Source organism: Chrysochloris asiatica, unplaced genomic scaffold, assembly GCF_000296735.1.
Source record: "Chrysochloris asiatica unplaced genomic scaffold, ChrAsi1.0 scaffold00034, whole genome shotgun sequence".
Classification (NCBI taxonomy): Eukaryota; Metazoa; Chordata; class Mammalia; order Afrosoricida; family Chrysochloridae; genus Chrysochloris; species Chrysochloris asiatica.
The window spans coordinates 20,287,917-20,309,763 of record NW_006408552.1 but is presented as its reverse complement, the minus strand read 5'-3'; the positions used below and the strand labels follow the sequence as shown (position 1 = coordinate 20,309,763).

Below are 21,847 nucleotides of genomic sequence, written 5' to 3'. Positions count from 1 at the left end.
AAGGGACTCATTCTTTAGATCCCCCGAGAGATGGAAGGACCAGGGAAATGTGACATACTGAAACTCAGAACAGTGGTGCAGCAAACTCCTACGGCATTTGTTGTTAAGTACTGTTGAGTCAGTTCTGACTCACAGCAATGCTGTGAATAATGGGTTTCTGGTAGGTCTGAACGGCCAACCTTGCGATTAGTAGTCCAGGGGTTTTCCTACATTGCCACACATAGGGCATAGTGGGATATTTTATATTTTTATAACAGAGATACTAGATACTCTACATCAATTGAAGAAGCTCTGGTAGCGTAGTGGTTACGAATCGGGCTGAGAACTGCAAGGTCAGCAGTTCAAAACTACCAGCTGTTTCGACGGAGAAAGATGAGGCTTTCTGCTCCTGTAAAGATTTACATCCTTGGAAACCCTGTCAGAACCGACTCCACGGCACATAACCACCACTACCACTACATCAATCAGACACAAACAAACTACTGGCTCAAAGTAATCCACAATTTTAACATTAGATCATTCTTCATTCCTTTTAATGGTATCCCATCTTGGGAAGCTGTGTTTTAGATGTTGTAAAGATGGCACAGGACGGAGTAACATACAAACCATATAAACATTACTGAGGAAAAGGAAACAAGGGTGGCGATGTCTAATTGGATTCTACGGTGCAGTTGTATAGTTCTCAACAGAAGCACACATTCTATTAGTAATTGTAGCTACTTAAATGTGAAATAAAAATAGTACTTGCTTTTTCAGTTTATGTACATCTTTCTCATATACTAATACGCACTATTAAAAGTACATCTGCCAAAAGAACAAACCAATCTGAGTCGGAAGAAGTACAGCCAGAATGTTCCCTGGAAGCCACGATGGCCAGCTTCGCCTCTCATACTTCAGACACATTGTCAGGAGGGGTCAGTCTCTGGAGAAGGATATCATGTTTGGTAAAATGGAGGGTTGGAGAAAAAGAGGAAGAGCCCCAATGAGATGGATTGGCACAGTGGCAGCAATGATGGGCTCAAATGTAGCAACGATTATGGGGCTGGCGTAAGACCATGCAGTGTTTCTTTCTGGTGTGCACAGGATTGCTATGAGTCAGTACCGATTTGATGGCACCTAACAACTACAACATTAATATAGCACTGTGGTTCAAACCTGTAAGCCACTCCTTTGAAACTCTATATAGGGTCGCTAGGAGTTGGAACTAACTTGGTGGCACTTAACAGCAAAAATATGGTTCTGGGGTCCTGGTTTGGCACTACAGGATAGCATTCTACTGCTAAACACCTAAACACAAGGTGGTGGTTCAAATCCATGCTTCCTTGTAGGCATATAGATGGTGGTGCTCCTACAAAGAAGACTACTTAATATCACTATTATTCAAATTTATGCACCAATCACCAAAGCCAGTGATGGTAAAACTAAACAATTCTACCTTTACTTCTTTACTCCGAAATTGATCATACATACATCAATATGTATTGATGTCTACTGACAATTGGAATGCACATATTGGAAACCAAGAGGAAAATTTGGCCTTGGTGGTAGAAATGATGCTAGAGATCACATGACAGAACTTTGCAAGACCAATGACTTATTCATTTTAAAAACACATAAAAGATGACAATACACATGAACCAAGCCAGTTGGAATACAAAGAAATGAAACTCACTACAAATGTGGAAAGATATGGTAGAAAATTCCATATCATCAGCTGAAGCAAGGCCAGGAGCAGACTGTGGAAAAGGCTATCATTTGCTTACATGCAAGTTCAGGCTAGAGCTTATGAAAATTTAAACAATTTCTTGAGAGTCAAAATATGACTTTGAACTTAGAGATCATCTCAAAACACGTGAATTTAGAGATCATCTCAACAATAGGTTTGATGAATAAGACACTAACGACTGAAGAACAGAAGAATTGTAGGGTGACATCAAGAACATTATAGAAGAAGAAAGTCAAAGGTCCTTAAGAAGACAAGAAAGAAGAAAATAATGAAAGTGGATGTCAGAAGAGACTTGCTTTCTAGTGTAGAGATGCTAAAGCAAATGGGAGAAATGAGGAGGTAAAAGAGCTGAACAGAAAATTTCAAAGGGCAGCTAGAGAAGACAAAGTCAAATATTATAATGAAATGTGCAAATCCTGGAGTTAGAAAACCAAAAGGGAAGAACACACTCAGCATTTTTCAAACTGAGGGAACTGAAGAAAAAAATGCAAGCCTCGACTTGCAATACTGAAGGATACTATGGACAAAATACTGAATGGTGTAGAAAGCATCAAAATAAAATGGAAGGAATCTACAGAGTCACTATACCAAAAAAGAATGGTCAATGTTCAACCATTTTAAGAGGTAGCATATGATCAAGAGCTAATGATACTGAAGGAAGATGTCCAAGGTGCACTGATGGCATTGGCAAGGAACAATGCTCCTGGAATTGAAGGGATACAAATTGAAATCTCTCAATAAACTGCTACGGCACTGGAGGCACACACTCATCTATACCAAGAAATTTGGAAGACAGCTAGCTACCTGGACAGCTGACTGGAAGACATCCATACCTGTGCCCATTCCAAAGAGAGGTGACCCAACGGAATGTGGAAGTCATTGGACAAAATCATTACTACCACATGCAAGTAATATTTTTCTAAAGGTATTTAAAAAACAGCTGCAACAATACATTGACAGAGAATTTCCAGAGGTTCATGCTGGACCCAGATGAGGAGGTGGAATGGGAGTATTATTGCTGATGTCAAATGGATTGTGGCTGAAAGCAGAGAATACCAGAAAGATGTTTACTTTCTTGACTATGCAAAGGCTTTTGATTTTGTGGATCCTGACAAGCTATGGACAACATTGTGGAGAATGACTATTCTGAAACACTTAATTGTGCTCATGAGGAACGTGTACATAGATCAAGAGGCAGTTGTTTGAACAGAACAAGGAAACACTGAATGGTTTAAAATTAGGAAAGGTGTGAGCCAGAGTTGAGTTCTTTAACCATACTTATTCAATCTGCATGTGAGCAAATCATTTGAGAAACTGGATTATATGAAAAAACGTGGCACCAGGGTTGGAGGAAGTCTCATTAACAACCTGCGATATGCAGACAACATAACCTTGCTGGCTGAAAGCATAGAGGAGTTAAAATCCTTACTGATGAAGATCAAAGACCACAGCCTTCACTATGGGTTGTACTTCAATGTAAAGAAAACAAAAATCCTCACCACTGGACCAAGACATGATATCAAGATAAACGGAGAAAAGACTAAAGTTGTCAAAGACTTAATTTTGCTCGGATCAACCATCAACACTCATGGAAGCAGCAGTCAAGAAATCAAACATCATATTGCATTTAGGAAAATCTGCTGCAGATTTTTTTAAAGCGATCAAGCGCAAAGATGTCAGTTTGAAGACTAAGATGATTCTGACCCAAGCCATGGTATTTTCAACAACCTCCTAAGCATGTGAAAGTTGGACAATGAATAAGAAAGACTGTAGAAGAATTGATGCATGTAAAGTATGGTTTTGGAGGAGAATATTAAAAGTACCATGAACTGCCAAAACAACAAAAACAAATCCGTGTTGGAAGATGTATAGCCACAATGGCCAAACTTCATCTCCTATGCTTTGGACATATTATCAGGAGGAACCAGTCCCTGGAAGGGGTTAAGCTTGATAAAGTGGAAGGTCAGTGAAAAAGAGGAAGATTGGCACAGTGGTAGCAGTAATGGGCACAAGTGTGGCAGCAATTGTGAAGTTGGCACAGGACTGACTGACTGAGAGTTCTTCTCATTGTATGTGGAGCATAAAACCAAGTTTTGGGAATAAAATTGATGAAGAAGAAATGGTCCCTATCTTAAGAGGGTTTATAATCCAGCCTGGAAGGAATGTGAACAAGGACAGGTGTGGTAAATGCTACCAAGAAGTAAAGAGTGTTACATGTAGGGAGTGTATAACAGGTATCTGTTGTTAAATGCCATTGAGTTGCTTCTGACCCATAGCAACCCTGTATAGGGTTTCCAAGAAGTGACTGGTGAGTTTGAACTGTCAACCTTGCCGTTCAAACTGACTCTGCTGCATTCCAGCGCATTAACCCACAGTGCCACACCCCTTAGAACAGATTAGAATGTGAGACCTATATAATTCAGTCTTCTTCAACTTCATCTTAAACCATTCACCTCTTTAAGATCAAAACTGGCTTTTTTAGTTCATTGAATGTACAATTCTCCTTCTTTCCTTAAGCTTGCTTTGTTAGAAGCAATCTATCTCTCTGAATAGTAGAAATGCCAGTCTTACACTTAGGTGGTCTGGGAGGACCTCTCTGAGGAGAGAACAGCTGAATTGAGACCTGAATGATGAGAAGAAAATAGTCAAATGAAAGATTAGTGGTAGAGAGATACAGTATCTCTCTATCACTCTCTACCAGGTCAAGCAAAAGTATATAAAAAAAGACTTGAAAGTAAGAGTAAGCTTGGCATATTCGGGGGACAGCTGGAAATATGTAGTCAGATCCTAGTTACTGTGGCTGAAAATAAAATCAGGACGCACACAGGGGCCTGACTAACCACATGGGGCCTATCATGTAGGCGGTTTTACACATGGACTGACAGAACTTGGTATACTCTCTCTCTCTCTTTAATAAGTATTCTCTCATAGTTTTTTTAACATTTGCCATTTTGGCTATTTTTCCAAGTCCAACCCAGCCACACTAACCACACTCCTCATGTTGCATAACCACCACCACTACAGATTTCCAAATCAGAAAAGAACCTGATTTACTTTTCAAAAACTTCATTCTGGCTTATTTTCCATGAGTGTCTTTTTATAAACTTTCCATTTTTTTACCCTGAGTAAACACACTTTTATTTTCTTACCGATACATACTGATGCCACTTACAATCATAGCCTTAATTAATAAAGGCTTAATTAATAAAAGGGTCACTTTTCTAATGAAATCTCTGTTTATTGTCACCTATCACTTTTCTCAAATTTTCATTCACATTTTTATTTAAATTTTTCTTTCTTGTATGACACCAAAGTGAAAAACTCTATAAAGAATAGGACTGAAAAATTCGCTTTCATGAGATACAAATATAAAATTAAAAAACTTAAAAAAAACACAAACCCTGTAATAAACTGATTGAAAAAGAACCTTGAAAGAACATCTCATAAAGGGCTCTTAGAAAAGGAGAGTGGGCCGTGCTACAGGATAAGCACTGGACTACTAACTACAAGGTTGGCAGTGCAAACCCACCAGAGCTGAGCAGAAGAAAAGATGAGGCTTTCTGTTACCAAAAAGATTTACAGCCTCAGAGGGTGCTATGAGTTGGAAACTGACTTGACCATACTCTCAACCAGCCAACATAAACAGCAGAGAAAAAGTAATCCAACAACAACCAAACCATACAGGAAAACAACAAAAGAAATGACAAGAAAATTTATAATAATGAAGTCCCAAAGAGCAATATAACTAAGAAAAGAACCACCATGCAGGAGCCTTCAAAGTCATAAATATTTTTTATATATCAAGACATCATTTTAGCATATCAGATTTAGGAATTTTAAAATTATAAAAATATACAGAGGTACTGAGGGCATATGGAAAGAGAACCCTCACCCATTTCACTGAAGCTATAAATTAGTATTAAGGGACTTGTAGAGAAGATTAGCTATTGTGTTATGGTTAGGTAGCATCACTGCATACCGATTCATCACCGTTACATACCGACTGTAAGTACAAAAGAACAAACACCGCTTGGTCCTGTGCCAACCTCACAATTGTTGCTCATTGAACCTATTGCTGGTGCCATTGTGTCAATTCAGCTCACTAGGGGTCGTCCCCTTTTACACTGAGCCGGCACTTTACCAAGCACGATGGATGTCCTTCTCCTGGAACTGGTCCCTCCTGATTATAAGTCTGAAGTATGAGAGATGAAGTCTGACCATCCTGGTTTTTAAGGAGCATTCTGGCTTTACTTCTCCCAGCACAGAAATTCGTTTGTTGTTTTGGCAATCCATGATGCCTTTAATATTCTCCTCCAACACTGTAATTCAAACGCATCAGTTTCTTATTCACTATACAACTTTCACATGCATATGAGTTTATTGAAAATACCAAAGCTTGGGGTCAGGTGCACCTTAATCCTCAAACTTTTTTTTTTTGGCTCTTGAACACTTAAATAGGTCTTCTGCAGCAGATTAGCCTAGTGCAATATGTCACTTGATTTTTTGACTTGTCAACTTGCTCTTTTCACACCTTTTTCACTACATAAATGTTGGTGGTTGATCTAAGCAAAATTAAGTTTTTAACAACTTTAAGCTTTTCTCCATTTATCATGATGTTATTTATTAAGTTAATTGGGAGGACTTTTCTTTTCTTTATCCTGAGGTGCAATCCAAACCAAAAATGTGGTCTTTATTCTTCATTAAGTATGTATTTGAAGTCTTCTTTGCTTTCAGCAAGTAAACTTGTATCATCTGCATATCGCAGGTTGCTAATGAGTCTTTACCCAATCCTGATGCCACGTTTTTCTTTATATAATCCAGCTTCTCGAATTATTTATTCAGCATACAGACTGATTAAATATGATGAAAGAATACAACTCTGGCACAAATCTTCCTAATTTTATATCATTCAGTGATCCCTTGTTATGTTCAAACAACTGCTTCTTGATCTATGTACAGGATCCTCATGAGTACAATGAAATGTTCCTGAATACTCAGATTCTCTGTAGTGCTGTCCAGAGCTTGTCATCATCCACAAAATCGAAAAGCCTTCGGGTAGTCAATAAAGCACAGGTATTTTCTGCTTTCAGCCAAAATCCATCTGACATCAGCAATGATATCGCATCGTTCGACGTCTGAATCGTGCTTCAACCTCTGGCAAAGAATCCTTCAGTATTGCAAGTCAGAGCATGAATATTTTCTTCAGTTCCCTCCGTTTGAGAAATGCTGGGTGTGTTCTCCCCTTTTGTTTTCCAAATTCCAGATCTTTGCTATAATATTTGACTTGGTCTTCTCAAGCTGCCCTTTGAAATTTTCTGTTCAGCTCTATTACCTCCTCATTTTTCCCACTTGCTTTAGCATCTCTACATTGGAGATTTACAGCTGTTTCTTCTCGTTTTGAATAGTGCCCCATCGGCATATGAAGGTCCTGAAAACGTAACTCCATTTGCATCATCACAGTCAACTCTACTGTGAGAAGGCAGCTCTTCCCCAGTAGTATTCTGAGTGGCTTCCAACCTGAAGGGCTCATCTTCCGGCATTCTATCTGACAATATTCTGGTGTTCTTCATCATGTCTCAATATTCTGCGTTCTGGTGTTATATAACAGCGTTCCACTGCCATTCATAAGGTTTTCATTGACTAAGTATTCGGAAGTAATCTGTCCTTCCTTGCTAGTCTGTCTTTCTGGAAACTCAGCTGAAGCCTGTCCATTTTCGGTGATTTTGCTGGTATTTTAAATACTGGTGGCATAGCTTCCAGAATCACAGCAACATGCAAGCCACCACAGTGTAACAAAGTGATGAGTGGTGGAGACTGACAGCACCTATTAGAATGTACATTTTGCAATTCTTTGAACTAGCAACTCTTGCACATACACATATATTCATAACACCATTGTTTAATATAAAACATAGAGAAGGCAACAATCTAAATGCTGTCAATATGGAATAATTAAATAAAATGGAATTTTATTTAAAATGGAGTATAACCGACTCGAAGGCACTTAGCAACAACAACATATGAAACCATTAAAAATAATAAAGCAAACCTACATATGCTGGCATGAAAAGATGATCATGTTTTACTAAGGTGTGAAAAGAGCAAGTTGCTAAACAATAAATATAAATTCACTATACATTAAAATTAGATCTAAATCTCTATATATGGAAGCATGGATTCATTCATTTAACAAGAATTTGTTGAATCTTTACACGCCAGGCATGAAATATGCTTATAAATATACATATTTTATTAAAATTACATATATATCAGAACTCTGTGCCTCCTGATTTTATTTTTAACCTCTGTAACTGAAAAGAAATTAGAATAAAATACATAAAGAGATAACATATTTATGGAGTTGAAAACTTCATAGTGCTAAAATTATTGTTGCTAGGAATCCTTGCGACTTAGTGAGTTTGAGTCCACCAGGTGCTCAGAAGGAGAAAGAAGAAGTTTTCTATTCCTATAATGTTTCAAAGTCATAAAAGTCCTATACAGGGTTGCTATGAGTCGAAACCAACCAGATGGCACACAGCCAACCAAGTGTTGCGGAGTTGGTTTTGATTCCCAGTGACTCCTCTTAGTACAGGCTTCCAGATCCTGTACAAGCCTCACAATTTTTGTCATGTTTCAGCCCATTGTTACTGCCACTGTGTCAATCCATCTTATTGAGGGTCTGACTCTATCACTGACCCTCTCTACTTTACCAACCATGGTATCCTTCTCCAGGGACTGGTCCTTCCTGACTTCCTGACAACAAGGCCAAAGTATGGGATATGAAGTTACACCATCCCAGATTCTAAGGAGCACTCTGGCTGTACTTCTTCCCAAACAAATTTGTTTGCTTTTCTGATAGTCCATGGTACTTTCAATTTCTCTACCAACACCATAATTCAAATGCATCAATTACTCTCTAGTCTTTCTTACTCATTGTCCACCTTTTGCATGCATATGAGGTTATCAAAATGTTTTCTGCAGATTTTCCCAAAGCAATACACTCTTTGATTTCTTAACTGCTGTTTCCATGAACACTGATTGTGGTTCCAAGTAAAATGAAATCTTTGACAACTTTGATTTTTCCTCCATTCTTCATGATATTACTTATTGGTCTAGTTGTGAAGATTTCTGTTTTCTTTACATTAAACTGTAACCCATATTGTAGACTTTACTTTTTGATTTGCATTAATTAGTGCTTCAAGTCCTCTTCAATTCCAGCAAGCAAGGTTGTTATCGTCTGCATATTGCTAATTGTTAATAGGTCATCTTCCAAATCCTGATGCTGTACTCATCTTCATGTAGACTAGCATCTTGGATTATTTGCTCAGTATACAGATTGAATAAATACAGTGAAAAATACAATCCTGACACATATCTTTCCTGATTTTAAACCATTTAGTATCCCTTGTTTCATTCAAATGACTGCCTCTTAGTCTATGTACAGGCTGCTCATGAGCACAATTAAGTGTTCTGAAATTCCCATTCTTTGCAAGGACTCCATATAAGCATCTATAATTATTGGGCCTTTCTGCTCCCATAAGGATTTACAATCTTAGGAACCAACACCCGGGTTACTATAAGTCAGAACTGACTCAATCGTGCACAAATACCAATCACCACTTTTGGAAGGAAACCTGAAAATCAAGATTTCTGGAGGAATCTCTGATTTTGAAATGTTAACAATTAATTCATATTCTTAAACTAGTTTAAAAAAATATTTTAGATTGGGAACTATGGATATCTAAGGAAGGTAATACAAACAAATTTCTTGAATTCCTTCATGGTGGCCAAGATACAAGGATATATGAGTATGTGTCAGCTCAGCAGCAGTATGTGCTGAGTGACATCACACATACACACTTCTTTAAAAAAAAAAAAAGTGGGGGAGGAAAAAGCAAAGAGAGTCATAGAATTCGTATTGTATGATTTCGGTTGAAGATACTTGCCTATTTGAATTGTGTCCTCTGAATGCAATTCTACAACAGGTTTTGATAGAGGAGGCTTGGATCTAAGGAAATATAAGGAAGATGAGTCAAATAGCTGATAAACTGCAAAACTGTGTAAGTCTATAGACACGTCACATAAATACTGTTGTTAAGTACCGACAGGTCAGTTCTGACTCATAGTGACCCTGTATAGGATTTCCAAGGAATGGCTGCAGTCATGCAGTGAGCAGTCCAGTGTTTATCCTATAGTGATCATCTGTCAGTTTGCCTTACGGTGGTGGCTTGTGTGTTGCTGTGAGTCTGGAAGCTATGTCACAAGTATTTTGAATCCCAGCAGGGTTACCCATGGTGGACAGGTTTCAGCAGATCTTCCAGATGAAGAGGCAGGCTCTTTCTGACAGGTAAGCCACTGGAAACCTTATGAACAGCACGGGGACACTGTCTGACATAGTGCTGGAAGACGAGCTCTCAGCTGAGACGCCACTCCAAATACAACTGGGGAAGGGGTGCCTCCTCAAACTAGAGTTGATCTTAATGATGAGGATGGAGCCAAACTTTTAATACCTTCATTTGCTGCTGAGGCACAACTCAAAATGAGAATAAACAGCTGCAAATATCCATTAATACTCAAAATGTGAAATGTACGAAATATGAATGTAGCAAAATTGGAAGTCATTAGAAATGAAATGGAGTGCATAAAGATCAATATCACAGGCATTAGAGAACTGAAAGGGACTGGCATTGGCCATTTTAAGTTGGGCAATTATATGGTTTCCTACGCATTTTATGATAAACTGAAGATGAACAGCACTGTGCTCATTATTAAAAAGAGTATTTCAAGATTTATCGTGAAGTACAATGCTGTCCATGATAGGTTACTATCCATATGCTTACAAGAAAAACCAGTTGCTATGATTATGATTCAAATTTACACACCAACCAATAAAGGCAATAACGAAGAAACTGAAGAATTCTACCAGCTTCTTCAGTTTGAAATTGATGAAGCCTGCAGTCAAAATGCATTGATAATTATTGGTGAATACAAAAGCTGGAAACAAAAAAGAAAGATTGGTAGTTGAAAAATATGGTATTGGTGACAGAAATGAAGCTGATAGAATTTTGCAAGACCAATACTTTATTCATTACAAATACAGGTTTTTCAACAACATAAATGGCAACTATACACATGTACCTTGCTAGGTGGAACACAAAGAATCAAATTAACTAAATCGCTAGAAAGAAACAATGGAGAAGGTCAGTATCACCAGCCAAAACAAGGCCAGGAACCAATTGTGAAACAGACCATAAATTACTCATATGCAAGTTCAGGTTGCAGCTACAGAAAATTAAAACAAGTCCACAAAATCCAAAAGATACCCTTGAGCAAAGTAGGGTTGAACAAGATTGATGGTTCAAGCTCACCCAACACTCTTTGGAACCAACTCGACAACACTTAACAACAACGACAGCATATCCCATATCAGCACTGGACTGTGAACCACAAGGGCAACAGTTCAAATGCACCAGTTGCTCCTTGGAAACCAGGGTCACTAAGTACCAGAACCAAGTTGATGTGATACTTAACAACAAAATATCCCATCTGAATTTAGAGATCATCTCAAGAAATGATTTGATACACTAAACACTAATGGCCAGGGATGAGAGGAATGGCAGGATAGCTTCAAGAGCATTATACAATAAGAAAGGAAACAAGTATTTAAAAGAAAGGAAGGAAAGAAAAGACCAAAAGGGGTGTCAGTTTATAAAACTTGGGGGGAAAAAAATTGCCAACCCAAAATCATATACTTGTAAAACTTATCCTTCAAATATAATGGTAATATTAGGATAATTCCAGATAAACAGAAATTAAAATGAATCTGTAAAACTCAGACCAAATTTACATGTAGTATCAAAGGGTGTTCTTTGGATACAGAATCCGCAAGAGTGTTGTAATAACACCGCCCAGAAATCATCCAAGATACAGAGGCTGCAGGACAATGAATGACACCATATAGCTCTTACATTCATAGTTTTTGTACCTCCCATCAAACAATGTTTTTGCCCTGCTGGACTTGACATAAGAGAAGGTAGGAGAATATACTGATAGGATTATATGATTCATTTGTGAGTGGTTACCAGAATTAATTGTGATTGTAAAAACGCGTAACTCTAATATGTATAAAATGAGTCATCTCAGAAGCAGGAAAAAGGAAATCTCACTAACAGCACAGTGGCTCCATGGGATAAGCACTGCACTGCGAACCACAAGGTCAAAAGTGGTTCAAGCCCACCATGGGAGAAAGATGAGGCTTTCTGCTCCCTCAAAGATTTAAAAGCTGGGAAACGCTATACAGGGTCTCTATGAGTTGGAAGCAATTTGATGGCACTTAATAGAATAACAACAACTACCATCACAGAACAGCCAGGAGTGGAGTGCATCCTTTGGACCTCGAAATCCCTGCAAACGGAGAGCTGTGGCCCTGGAGGAGTGGAAGATGAGGAGCAGCAGAACCAAGAGCCAGAGCCCGAGACAGAGAGGTGAGCTTCACAGTCCACAGAGCCAGGAAAGCTGCGTGACTCTGGGAAGGAGGCTTGCTGTAGAGTATGGTACCTCCAGGCACATAACTGGGGGAACTAGGTTTTGTGAGGGAACACTGAATGGTTTTGAATCAGGGAATCAGTGCACCAGGGCTGTATTTTTTCACTTATTTAATTTGTATGTTCAGCAAATAATCCAAGAAACTGGATTATATGAAGAAGAATGTGGCATCAGGATTGGAAGAAGACTCATTAACAAGTGTGTGAATAGGCAGATGACAAAACCTTGCAGTTTGAAACACACAACTTGAAATACTTACTGATGAAGATCAAAAACTACAGCCTTCACTATAGATGGCACCTCAGAGTAAAAGAAACACAAATCTTCCTCATTGGAGAAAAGATTGAAGTCAAAAACTTCATTTTGCTTGAATTCACAATCAACAATCATGGAAGCAACAGTAAGGAAATCATACAATGAACTGAATTAGGCAAATCTGCTGCAAAAGACCTCTTTGTTGTTATTAGGTGCCATTGAGTCGGTAAAGACTCATAGCAACCTTATGCACAGCAGAACAAAACACTGCCCGATCCTGGGCCAACCTCACTATTGCCACGCTTGACTCGATCGATGCTGCCACTTGGCCAATCCATCTCGTTGGGGGGGTCTTCCTCTTTTTCTCTGACCCTCCACCTTACCAAACATGATATCCTTCTCCAGCGACTGGTCCCTCCTGACAATATGCCCAAAGTATTAGAGACGAAGTTTGGCCATCTTGGCTTCTAAGGAGCACTCTGGCTGCACTTCTTCCAAAACAGATCTATAGGTTCTTTTGGCAGCCCATGGCACTTTCAATATTCTCCTCCAACACCATAACGCAAAGGCATCAATTCTTCTACAGTCTTCATTATTCACTGTCCAGCTTTTGCATGCATATGAGGTTATTGAAAACACCATGGCTTGGGTCAGGCGCACTTTAGTCCTCAAGCTGACATCTTTGCTCTTCAACACTTTAAAAAGGTCTTGTGTAACAAATTTCCCTAATGCAATACGTTGTCTGATCTCCTGACTGCTGCTTCTGTGAATGTTGACAGTTGATCCAAGAAGAATGAAGTCCTTGACAGCGTCAATCTTTCCTCCGTTGATAAGAATGTTGTTTACTGGTCCAGTGGTGAGGATTTTTGTTTTCTTTACATTGAGATGTAATCCATACAGAAGACTGTGCTCTTTGATCTTTATCAGTAAGTGTTTTAAGTCCTCTTCACTTTCAGCAAGCAAGGTTATATCATCTGCGTATCATAGGTTGTTAATGAGTCTTCCTCCAATCCTTCAGCCACGTTTTTCTTCACAGAACCCAGTTTCTCGGATTATTTGCTCAGCATACAGGTTGAATAAGTATGATGAAAGAATACAACCTTGCCCCACACCTTTCTTAATTTTAAAACATTCAGTGTTCCCATGTTCTGTTCGAACAACTACCTCTTTAAAGTGTTCAAAAGCAAAGATGTCACTATGAGGACTATGGTGCACCTGTCTCAAGGCATGGTGTTTTCAATCACCTCTATAGAGGGTTGCAATGAGTCAAAACTGACTCGATGTCACTAACAACAACATATGCATGTGAAAGTTGGACAATCAATAAGGAAGCCCGTAGAAGATCAATGCATTAGAATTATGGTGCTTGCCAAGAATCCTGTCAGAAGAACAAACAAATCTGTCTTGGAAGATGTCCAGCCAGGATGCTCCTTATAAGCAAGGATGTTGAGATTTCATCTCTCATACTTTGAACATTTTGTCAGGAGCAACCAGTTCCTGGAGATAGACCTCATGCTTTGAAAAAACGAGGGTCAGCAAAAACAGAGGGAGATCCCCAAGCAGATGGGCTACCACAGTGGGAGCCACAATGAGTCTAAATAGAACAATTGTGAAGACAGTGCAGGGCCAGGCAGTGTTTCGTTCTGTTGTGCATGGGGCTGTTATGAGTTGGAACTGACTCAATGGAACGTAACAACAGGTTTGTTGATCCAAGGAGCCCGAAGTGACTTCCTTCAGGCAGAGGTTTTTAATGGAGTGATGTGCCCTGTGGATATTTATCAGAAGACTTAAACAATCTTGATAATAATGACAGAGCAGGGGAGAGGCCAGGCCAAAGGTTCAAGGGCCAGAGAGAGGCCTACCTGTGGGCACAGCAGAAGAGGTGCTGTCATAGTACAGGAACTATGCCCTGATCATTGCTGACTCTGAACTGTAACCTGTTAAACTTCCAAATGGACTCCGGGTGTGGTGCAGTAGGTAAGTGTTGGACCTCTGACTGCAAGGTAGAAAGAAGGAATAAATACTTCTGAGGGATTAGTCCCTGAAATCCTTGTGAATAGCAGTGATATAGTGTTGAAAAATGAGAATAGCAAAATGGATAAGAAAATAGGGCATATCAGAATGCAGTCTATAAAAGACACACTTTAGACACAAAGACAGAAATAGACTAAAAAAAAAAAAAATCAAAGAATGGATAAAATATATCAAGTTGAATATATTTAAATATTACTAATATCAATTTAAGGATTTCTGGTGATGCTGTAGGGAATGCACTGGGCTGCTAACTACAAGGTTGGCAGTTCAAACCCACTGTTCTGCAGGACAAAAATGAGACTTTCTGTTCCATTAAGATGTACAGTCTCAGAAAACCTATATGTAAAGTTGCTATAAGCAGGAATGGCAATACTGATTTCTAATAATAGCACTGGGGAAGAGGTGCCACCTAAAAGTACTCAAAATAGGACTGGGTAAGAGCTGCCACCTCAAATGGGACATTCTTTTGCTGACAGGGAAAAACTCCTAAAGAGAAGAAACAGTTGCAAACATCCATTAATAATCAGAATGTGGACTGTATTAAGTATGAATCTAGGGAAATTGAAAGTTGTCAAAAATTAAATGTAATGCTTAAAGATTATCAAGGCATTAGTGAGCTGAGATGGACTCGCATTGGACACTATGCTGAGAATGACAAATTGAAGACGAATGGTGTTGCATTAATTGTCCAACAACAACAAAAAAAAGTATAATGCTGCCTGTGATAGGATAATATCTACACACATACAAGGAAGACCAGTTTATAAGACTATTATCCAAAGTTAGGCCCTAAAAGAAATGAAGACAAAATTTTAGAGGTCTATCAACATTTTTCTCTATGAAATTCATCAAACATACAGTCAAAATGCATTGATAATTGCTGGTGACTGGAATATGAAAATTACAAATTCATATACAAGTTCAGGTTGGATCAAGAGAAACTTAAAGCAAGTCAATTAGAGCGAAAACATGACCTTGACTTATCATACCTATTTTATTTAGAGATCATCTCAAGAACAGAGTTGATACACTGAACACTAATAACCAAAGATAAGAGAAGTTGTGGGATGATATCAAGAACAGCATACATGAAGAAAGCATATGGTCATTAAAATGACAGAAAAGAAAGAAAAGGCAAAAATGGATGCCAGATGAAACTCTCACACTTGCTCTCGAGCACAGAAAAGTTATAGAGAATGGAAGAAATTAAGAAGTCAAAGAGTTGAACAGAACATTTCAAAGGCAGCTTGCGATACAAAGTCAATTATTATAATGAGATGTGTGGTCAGAAAACCAAAAGGGAAGAAGAAGCTGAGCATTTCTCAAGCTACAAGAACCGAAGAAATATTTCAAGCCTTGGGTTGCAATACTGAAGGGTCCTGGTGGGGTGCTATAGGATAAGCACGGAATTGCTAACTGTAAGGTTGGCAATTCAAATTTACCAGCTGCTCCTCAGAAACCCTACACAGGGTCGCTATGAGTTGGAATCAACCCTGTGACACTTAACAACAATAGGCAGAATACTGAACGAGGCCAGAAGAAATACACAAAGTCACTGTGCTAAAAAGACCTGCTCAATGTTCAATCACTTCAGTAGGTAGCAGAGGATGGTATTAAAGGACGAGGTCCAAGCTGCACTGAAAGCAATGGTGCAAAACATGGCTCCAGAAATTGATGGAATGTTTCAACAAACTGATACAGCCCTGGAAGCAGTCACTAGTCTAGGCCAAGAAATGTGGAGCTATATTTGTGCCCATTCCAAAGAAAGGTGATCCAAGAGGATGTGGAAAGTATTAAACAATGCTGTTAGTATGACATGCAAGTAAAATTATGCTGAAGATAATTCAAAAACTACTGCAGAGTACACTGACAGGTGATGGTAGTGGCTGTGCGCTATGGAGTTGGTTCCAACTCATGGAAACCCTGTACAGAGTTTCCAAGGCTGTAAATCTTTAATGGGAACAGAAAGCCTGACAATAATTCAACACCGATTGCAGCAGTATATTAGCAGGTGGTGGTGGTTGTGTGCCATGGAGTCGGTTCCAATTTGACCCTGTTTCTGAGGCTGTAAATCTTTACGGGAGCAGGAAGCCTCATCTTTCTCCCATGGAACAGCTGGCATTTTCAAACTGCTGACCTTGAGGTTAGCAGCCCGACTTGTAACCACTACACTAGCCTCTAGAAATTCAAGCCGAATTCAGAAGAGGATGTGGAACAAGGGATAGCACTGTGGACGGCAGATGCATCTTAGCTAAAGCAGAGAATACCATAAAGTTATTACTTGTGTTTTATTGACTATTCAAAGGTATTCTGTATGCATTATAATAAACTTTGGATGCCACTGCGGAGACTGAGTACTCAAAACACTTAAGTGTGCTCATACAAAACCTGTATATCCAAGATGCAATTATTTGAACTTAACAAGGGGATACTGAATGGTTCAAAATCAGGAAAGGTGTGTATTGAGAAGGTTGCATCATACTTATTCAATCTGTACGCTAAGCAAATAATCCAAGAAACTGGACTATATGAAGAAGAATGTGGCATCAGGATTAGAGATAGGCTCATTAACAACCTTCGATATACAGATGACACAATCTTGCTTACTGAACATGAATAGTACTTGAAGTATTTATTGATGAAAATCAAAAGCTACAACCTTCAGTATGGATTATGACTCAATGTAAGGAAAGCAAAAATCCTCACAACTGGATCATTAAACAACTTTATGATAAAAGGAGAAAAAATTGAAATTGTCAAGGATTCCGTTTTACTTGGCTGTACAATCAATGTTCTTGGAAGCAACAGTCAAGAAATCTAGCAATATGTTGCACTGAACAAATCTGTTGCAGAAGACCTCTTAACAGTGTTTCAGAGCAAAGATGTCACTTTGAGGACTAAAGTGCGTCTGATCTAAGACATGGTCTTTTCAATCACTCTGTATGCATGGGAAAGTTGGGCAATGAATCAAAAAGAGTAAAGAATAATTGATACTTCTGAACTATGGTCTTGGTGAAGAATACCTTGGCCTGTCTGTCAAAAGAACAAACAAATCTGTCTTTTAAGAAATACACCCAGACTGCTGCTTAGAAGGAAGCATGGGGAGACTTTACACACGTTACTACGAGAGAACTACAGTAACTGGATAAGGAGATCATACTTTGTAGAGTAGAAGGTCAGTGAAAAAGTGGAAGACCTCCAGTAAGATGGATTCACAATGGCTCAAACATACTAACTGTGACAACATAACAACAATTGTGAAAATGGTGCAGGATTGGGGACTGTTTGATTCTGTTGTACACAGTATTGCTATGAATCAGAACTGATTCCATGGCACCCAACAGCAACAAATTATTACCTAAGTAATTTTGAAAATGCTCAGAGAAAATGTCATAAGGGAAGGTAGAGTTCATTTCAAAGCCTATAAAACACACTGGAATGAGGGTTCAAAGCACTAAAGGAAGAGGGGAGGGCCTGACAGGAAGGCAGTGACTTAACATGAGGTCTCTACCTCTCAATCTGCATCTAGAGAGCTAGTGCTGAACTGTATCAGGCTTTTTCTTTCAATCCAGATCATACTTACTTGATGTTGTGGATCTTTCTTGAGACTATCATTGGAAAGTCAACTTCAAAATATTTACTTGGGAGAAGATTTTCATCCTGGAGAAAAACATATAATACTCCTTATAATTATTTATTCACTTATACATTTCTCAATCACTGTTTATCTGTCAAGAACTGGGCACCTAAGTCAATGAGGTATTAAAAGATTTTAAATCAGGCATATGATGTAGTCAGGAATTTGTTTCCCATTTTCAACATATAGAATGGAACTGTGGAAAGCAGAAATGTTACCAGTTGCTGTCCATTCCAACTCCAGGTGACCCTGTGTATGTCAGAGCACAACCGTCCTCTTGCAGTTATCAATGGCTGGGATTTTTCACAAGTAGCTCATCAGGACTTTTTTCTGAGGAACCTCTGTGTGGATTCAAACCTCCAACCTCTAAGTTAGTAGCTAAACGCTTAACTATTTGGGCCATGGAAAGAAGTCAAGAAGCTGGTATAATCATCCAAACAAGAAGAAAGCTTGAACTAGAGCAGTGGCAGCTGGGATAAAGTGGGGAGGAGTTTAAAAAGTACTTTAGAAATTGGAGAGTGCCCAGGTGGTGGTGGTGGTTATGCGCCGTGGAGTCAGTTCCTACTCATAGCGACCCTGCAGCGGGCTTCAGAGGCTGTAAATCTTTACAGGAGCAGAAAGCCTCATCTTTCTCCCATGGAACCGCTGGTAGTTTCGAACTGCTGACCTTGAGGTTGGCAGCCCAACTCGTAACCACTATGCTACCAGAGCTCCTTGGTGATTGCCCTTGTGGCACAACAGTTATAACAGAGAACCATAAGGTTAATGGTTTGAACCCATCAGCCACTCCTCAGGAAAAAATGTGGCAGTCAGCTTCCATAAAGATTTACAGCCTTGGAAATCCTCCTGGGGAGTTGTGCTCTGTCCTCTGAGGTCACTGTCTTAGTCATGTATTGTTGTGATCACAGAAAAACCACAAGTGGATGCCTGGAATAAACAGAACTGTCTTCTCTCTCAGTTTAGGAGCCTAGTGGTCCCACAGTGCTAACTCTAGGGGTAGACTTTCTCTCTTTGTCGGCTCTGGAGAAAGGGCCTTGTCTCCTTTCAGCATCTGTAGGCCCAGAATGTCTTGGAGAAAGAACTCTGTGCACCTTGGAGCTTCACAGTGCAGAGAGCCCAGGTCCAGAGGGCACACTCCAGTCAGACTCCTCTTTACTGATGGTTCTAGGTCCCGCTCAGATCTCAATGCCTGTTCAATCTCTTTAACAGCTCAAGAGATTGATTCAAGATACACCCTAATCCTGTCAATTACATCTGGCTTCATTAACATCACAGAAGCAAGGATTTACAACACATAAAAATTATATCAGATCAGGGTTGATCGCATCAGATAACATCATGGGGGTGATTACATTATATTAAATCTCATCATGGAGATGAAAACTATATCTTAACTACTAAACCACTGAGAATCCTGGTCTAGCCAAGTTGACACAAAATCTTAATGATCACTGTGACTATGAGTCAGAACCGACCTGATGGAAGTGGGCATAGTTTGTTTTTTTAAAGTAGGAAGTACACAGTGTTTTACAAAAAGGAGGTTGCAACTACTCAACCGTCCAACTCTGCTGTTGTAGCACAAGAGTAGCCATAGATAAATGGGCCTGGCTGGGTTCCAACAAAACCTTCTGACCAAAACAGGCAGCAGGCAGATTTGACTCATGGGTTGTAGTTTGTTGACTTATTAATTCTTAAAAATGGAACTTTAGGGAAAAAAATCTTTTCATACCAATTAAAAAAATAAAATAAAATCGCCAAAGACTTTCAGAAACTGTGCAACTCACCTTAACTACTACAGACAGGCAATATTTTTAACAAAGAGGCAAATAAGCCTCACTGTGAATTGCTCAAAAATATTATCAAGGATTAAATTAGTTGTTACAACACCTAACAGATGAGAAACAAATGAGAAAGGTTTAAAGAGGTCCCAAGTGCAGTGGAGAGTGTCTTCAGTTGCCTATGTTAACATAGTTGGTAACACATTCACTTCCATTGCTCCATTTCCTTAACATGCCATATTGCTGTTGTTAGGTGCCAGAGAGTTGGCACCAATCAGTAGCGATCCTATGCACAACAGAACAAAACACAGCCCGGTCCTGCACCAACCTCAGTCACAGCCATATTTGAGGCCATTGCTGCTGCCATTGTGCCAATCCATCTTGTTAGGGGGTATTCCTCGTTTTCTCTGACTCTCCATTTTATTAAACATGATATCCTCTTCCAGGGACTGGTACTTCCTGACAATATGTCTGAAGTATGAGAGACAAAGTCTGGCCATACTATCTTCCAGAGAACATCGAGTCTGTTCTAACTCACAGAATCTTTGTATAGGGTTATCGAGAAGAAGCTGGTAAGTTTGAACCACCAACTTTGCAATTCAAACCAGCCTTTCAGTCCAGTGCTTACCCTACACCGTCACACCAGGACTCAATAACAATATACTAAAAAAAAAAAAGGAAAAATCAGAAGAAAGCCTAAGTGTTATATGGGACGCCATGAAGAGAAATAACTTATGTGTGATAGGAATTCCAGAAGAGGAAAAGACAATAAAAAGCAAAAAGAAGATTTGTTGAAAGAGTTGTTGGAAGAAAACTAGCCTAACATCATGAAAGATGAGAAGATAAGCATACAAGAATGAACCCCAAACAGGGTAGATCTCAAATGAAAATCAAACTTTCTAAAGCCAAATGCATGGAAAGAATCCTGAAAGCAGTTCAGGAAAAACAAAAATTACTTACAAAGGAGAACCAATCAGACTAAGTGATTTCTCAGCACAAACTATGCAGGAAAGAAGGCAGTGGGACAACATATACAAAAACTCTGAAAGAAAAAAATTGCCAACAAGAATCATACTCCCAACAAAACCATTCTCAAATATGATGGCAAAATTAGGGCATTTCCAGATAAATAGAAATTAAAGGAGTTTATAATAACCAGAGCAACTTTACAAAATATACTAATATACTAAAGACTGTTCTTTGGACTGAAAACCAACAACAGCAGACAATAACCTGAGATTAGCATACATGGGAAACCCCATCCAGAGCTCAATCCAGATACAAAAGTATTAGAAGAAAAACCTACAAGACTTAAACTAGGAGCCAGAGATACCAATTAATAATGCAGTTAAGTACAAAGCAAAAACAGGGAATAGTGTGGATATAGAACTTCCAATGGTGAGTCAGTCAAGTAGATCTCAAGATGAAAATTGCCTGTTTTAAATGGGAAAAAATGAGTAAATTACAGGGTAACTCTAAAGAAAATTAATATACCTTCACATCAAAATTTAAAAAATAAACCCAGAAAGATTTAGTAAACATTAAAACAATGAAAATGAAAATAAAACCCACAAACAAAATGAACTCAGTGTAGAAAATTAAGTGGAATAAAGAAACCAGCAGTGCAACAACAAAACACACAGCAAAATGAAAGCAATCAATTAATATCTATTGATAATTACACTGAATGTAAACAGACTGGATGCACCAGTCAAGAGAAAGAGAGCAAACAGGATGGATAAGAAAGCAGGATCCTTCTATATGCGGTCTACAAGAGACTCATCTTACACAGAAAGATAGAAGTAGACTAAAAATCAAGATAATGACAATCAAAAACAAGCAGGAGTGGCAATTTTAACCACTGATAAAACA

At 38.8% G+C, this 21,847-nt stretch overlaps 1 protein-coding gene across 2 annotated transcripts in view; it reads right to left on the bottom strand.

Moving 5' to 3' along the window:
- LCMT1 (leucine carboxyl methyltransferase 1) overlaps positions 1-21,847 on the bottom strand; it is an 85,776-nt gene that overhangs the window by 30,401 nt on the left and 33,528 nt on the right. Inside the window, exons 4-5 of one of the 2 annotated variants that reach the window (XM_006859804.1) lie at positions 18,144-18,220; positions 9,673-9,734 (exon numbers count right to left, since the gene is read on the bottom strand). In XM_006859804.1, the coding sequence (XP_006859866.1) occupies positions 9,673-9,734; positions 18,144-18,220 (139 nt within the window). The remainder of the gene's footprint in view (positions 1-9,672; positions 9,735-18,143; positions 18,221-21,847) is intronic. The other variant, XM_006859805.1, reaches the window with a different exon arrangement.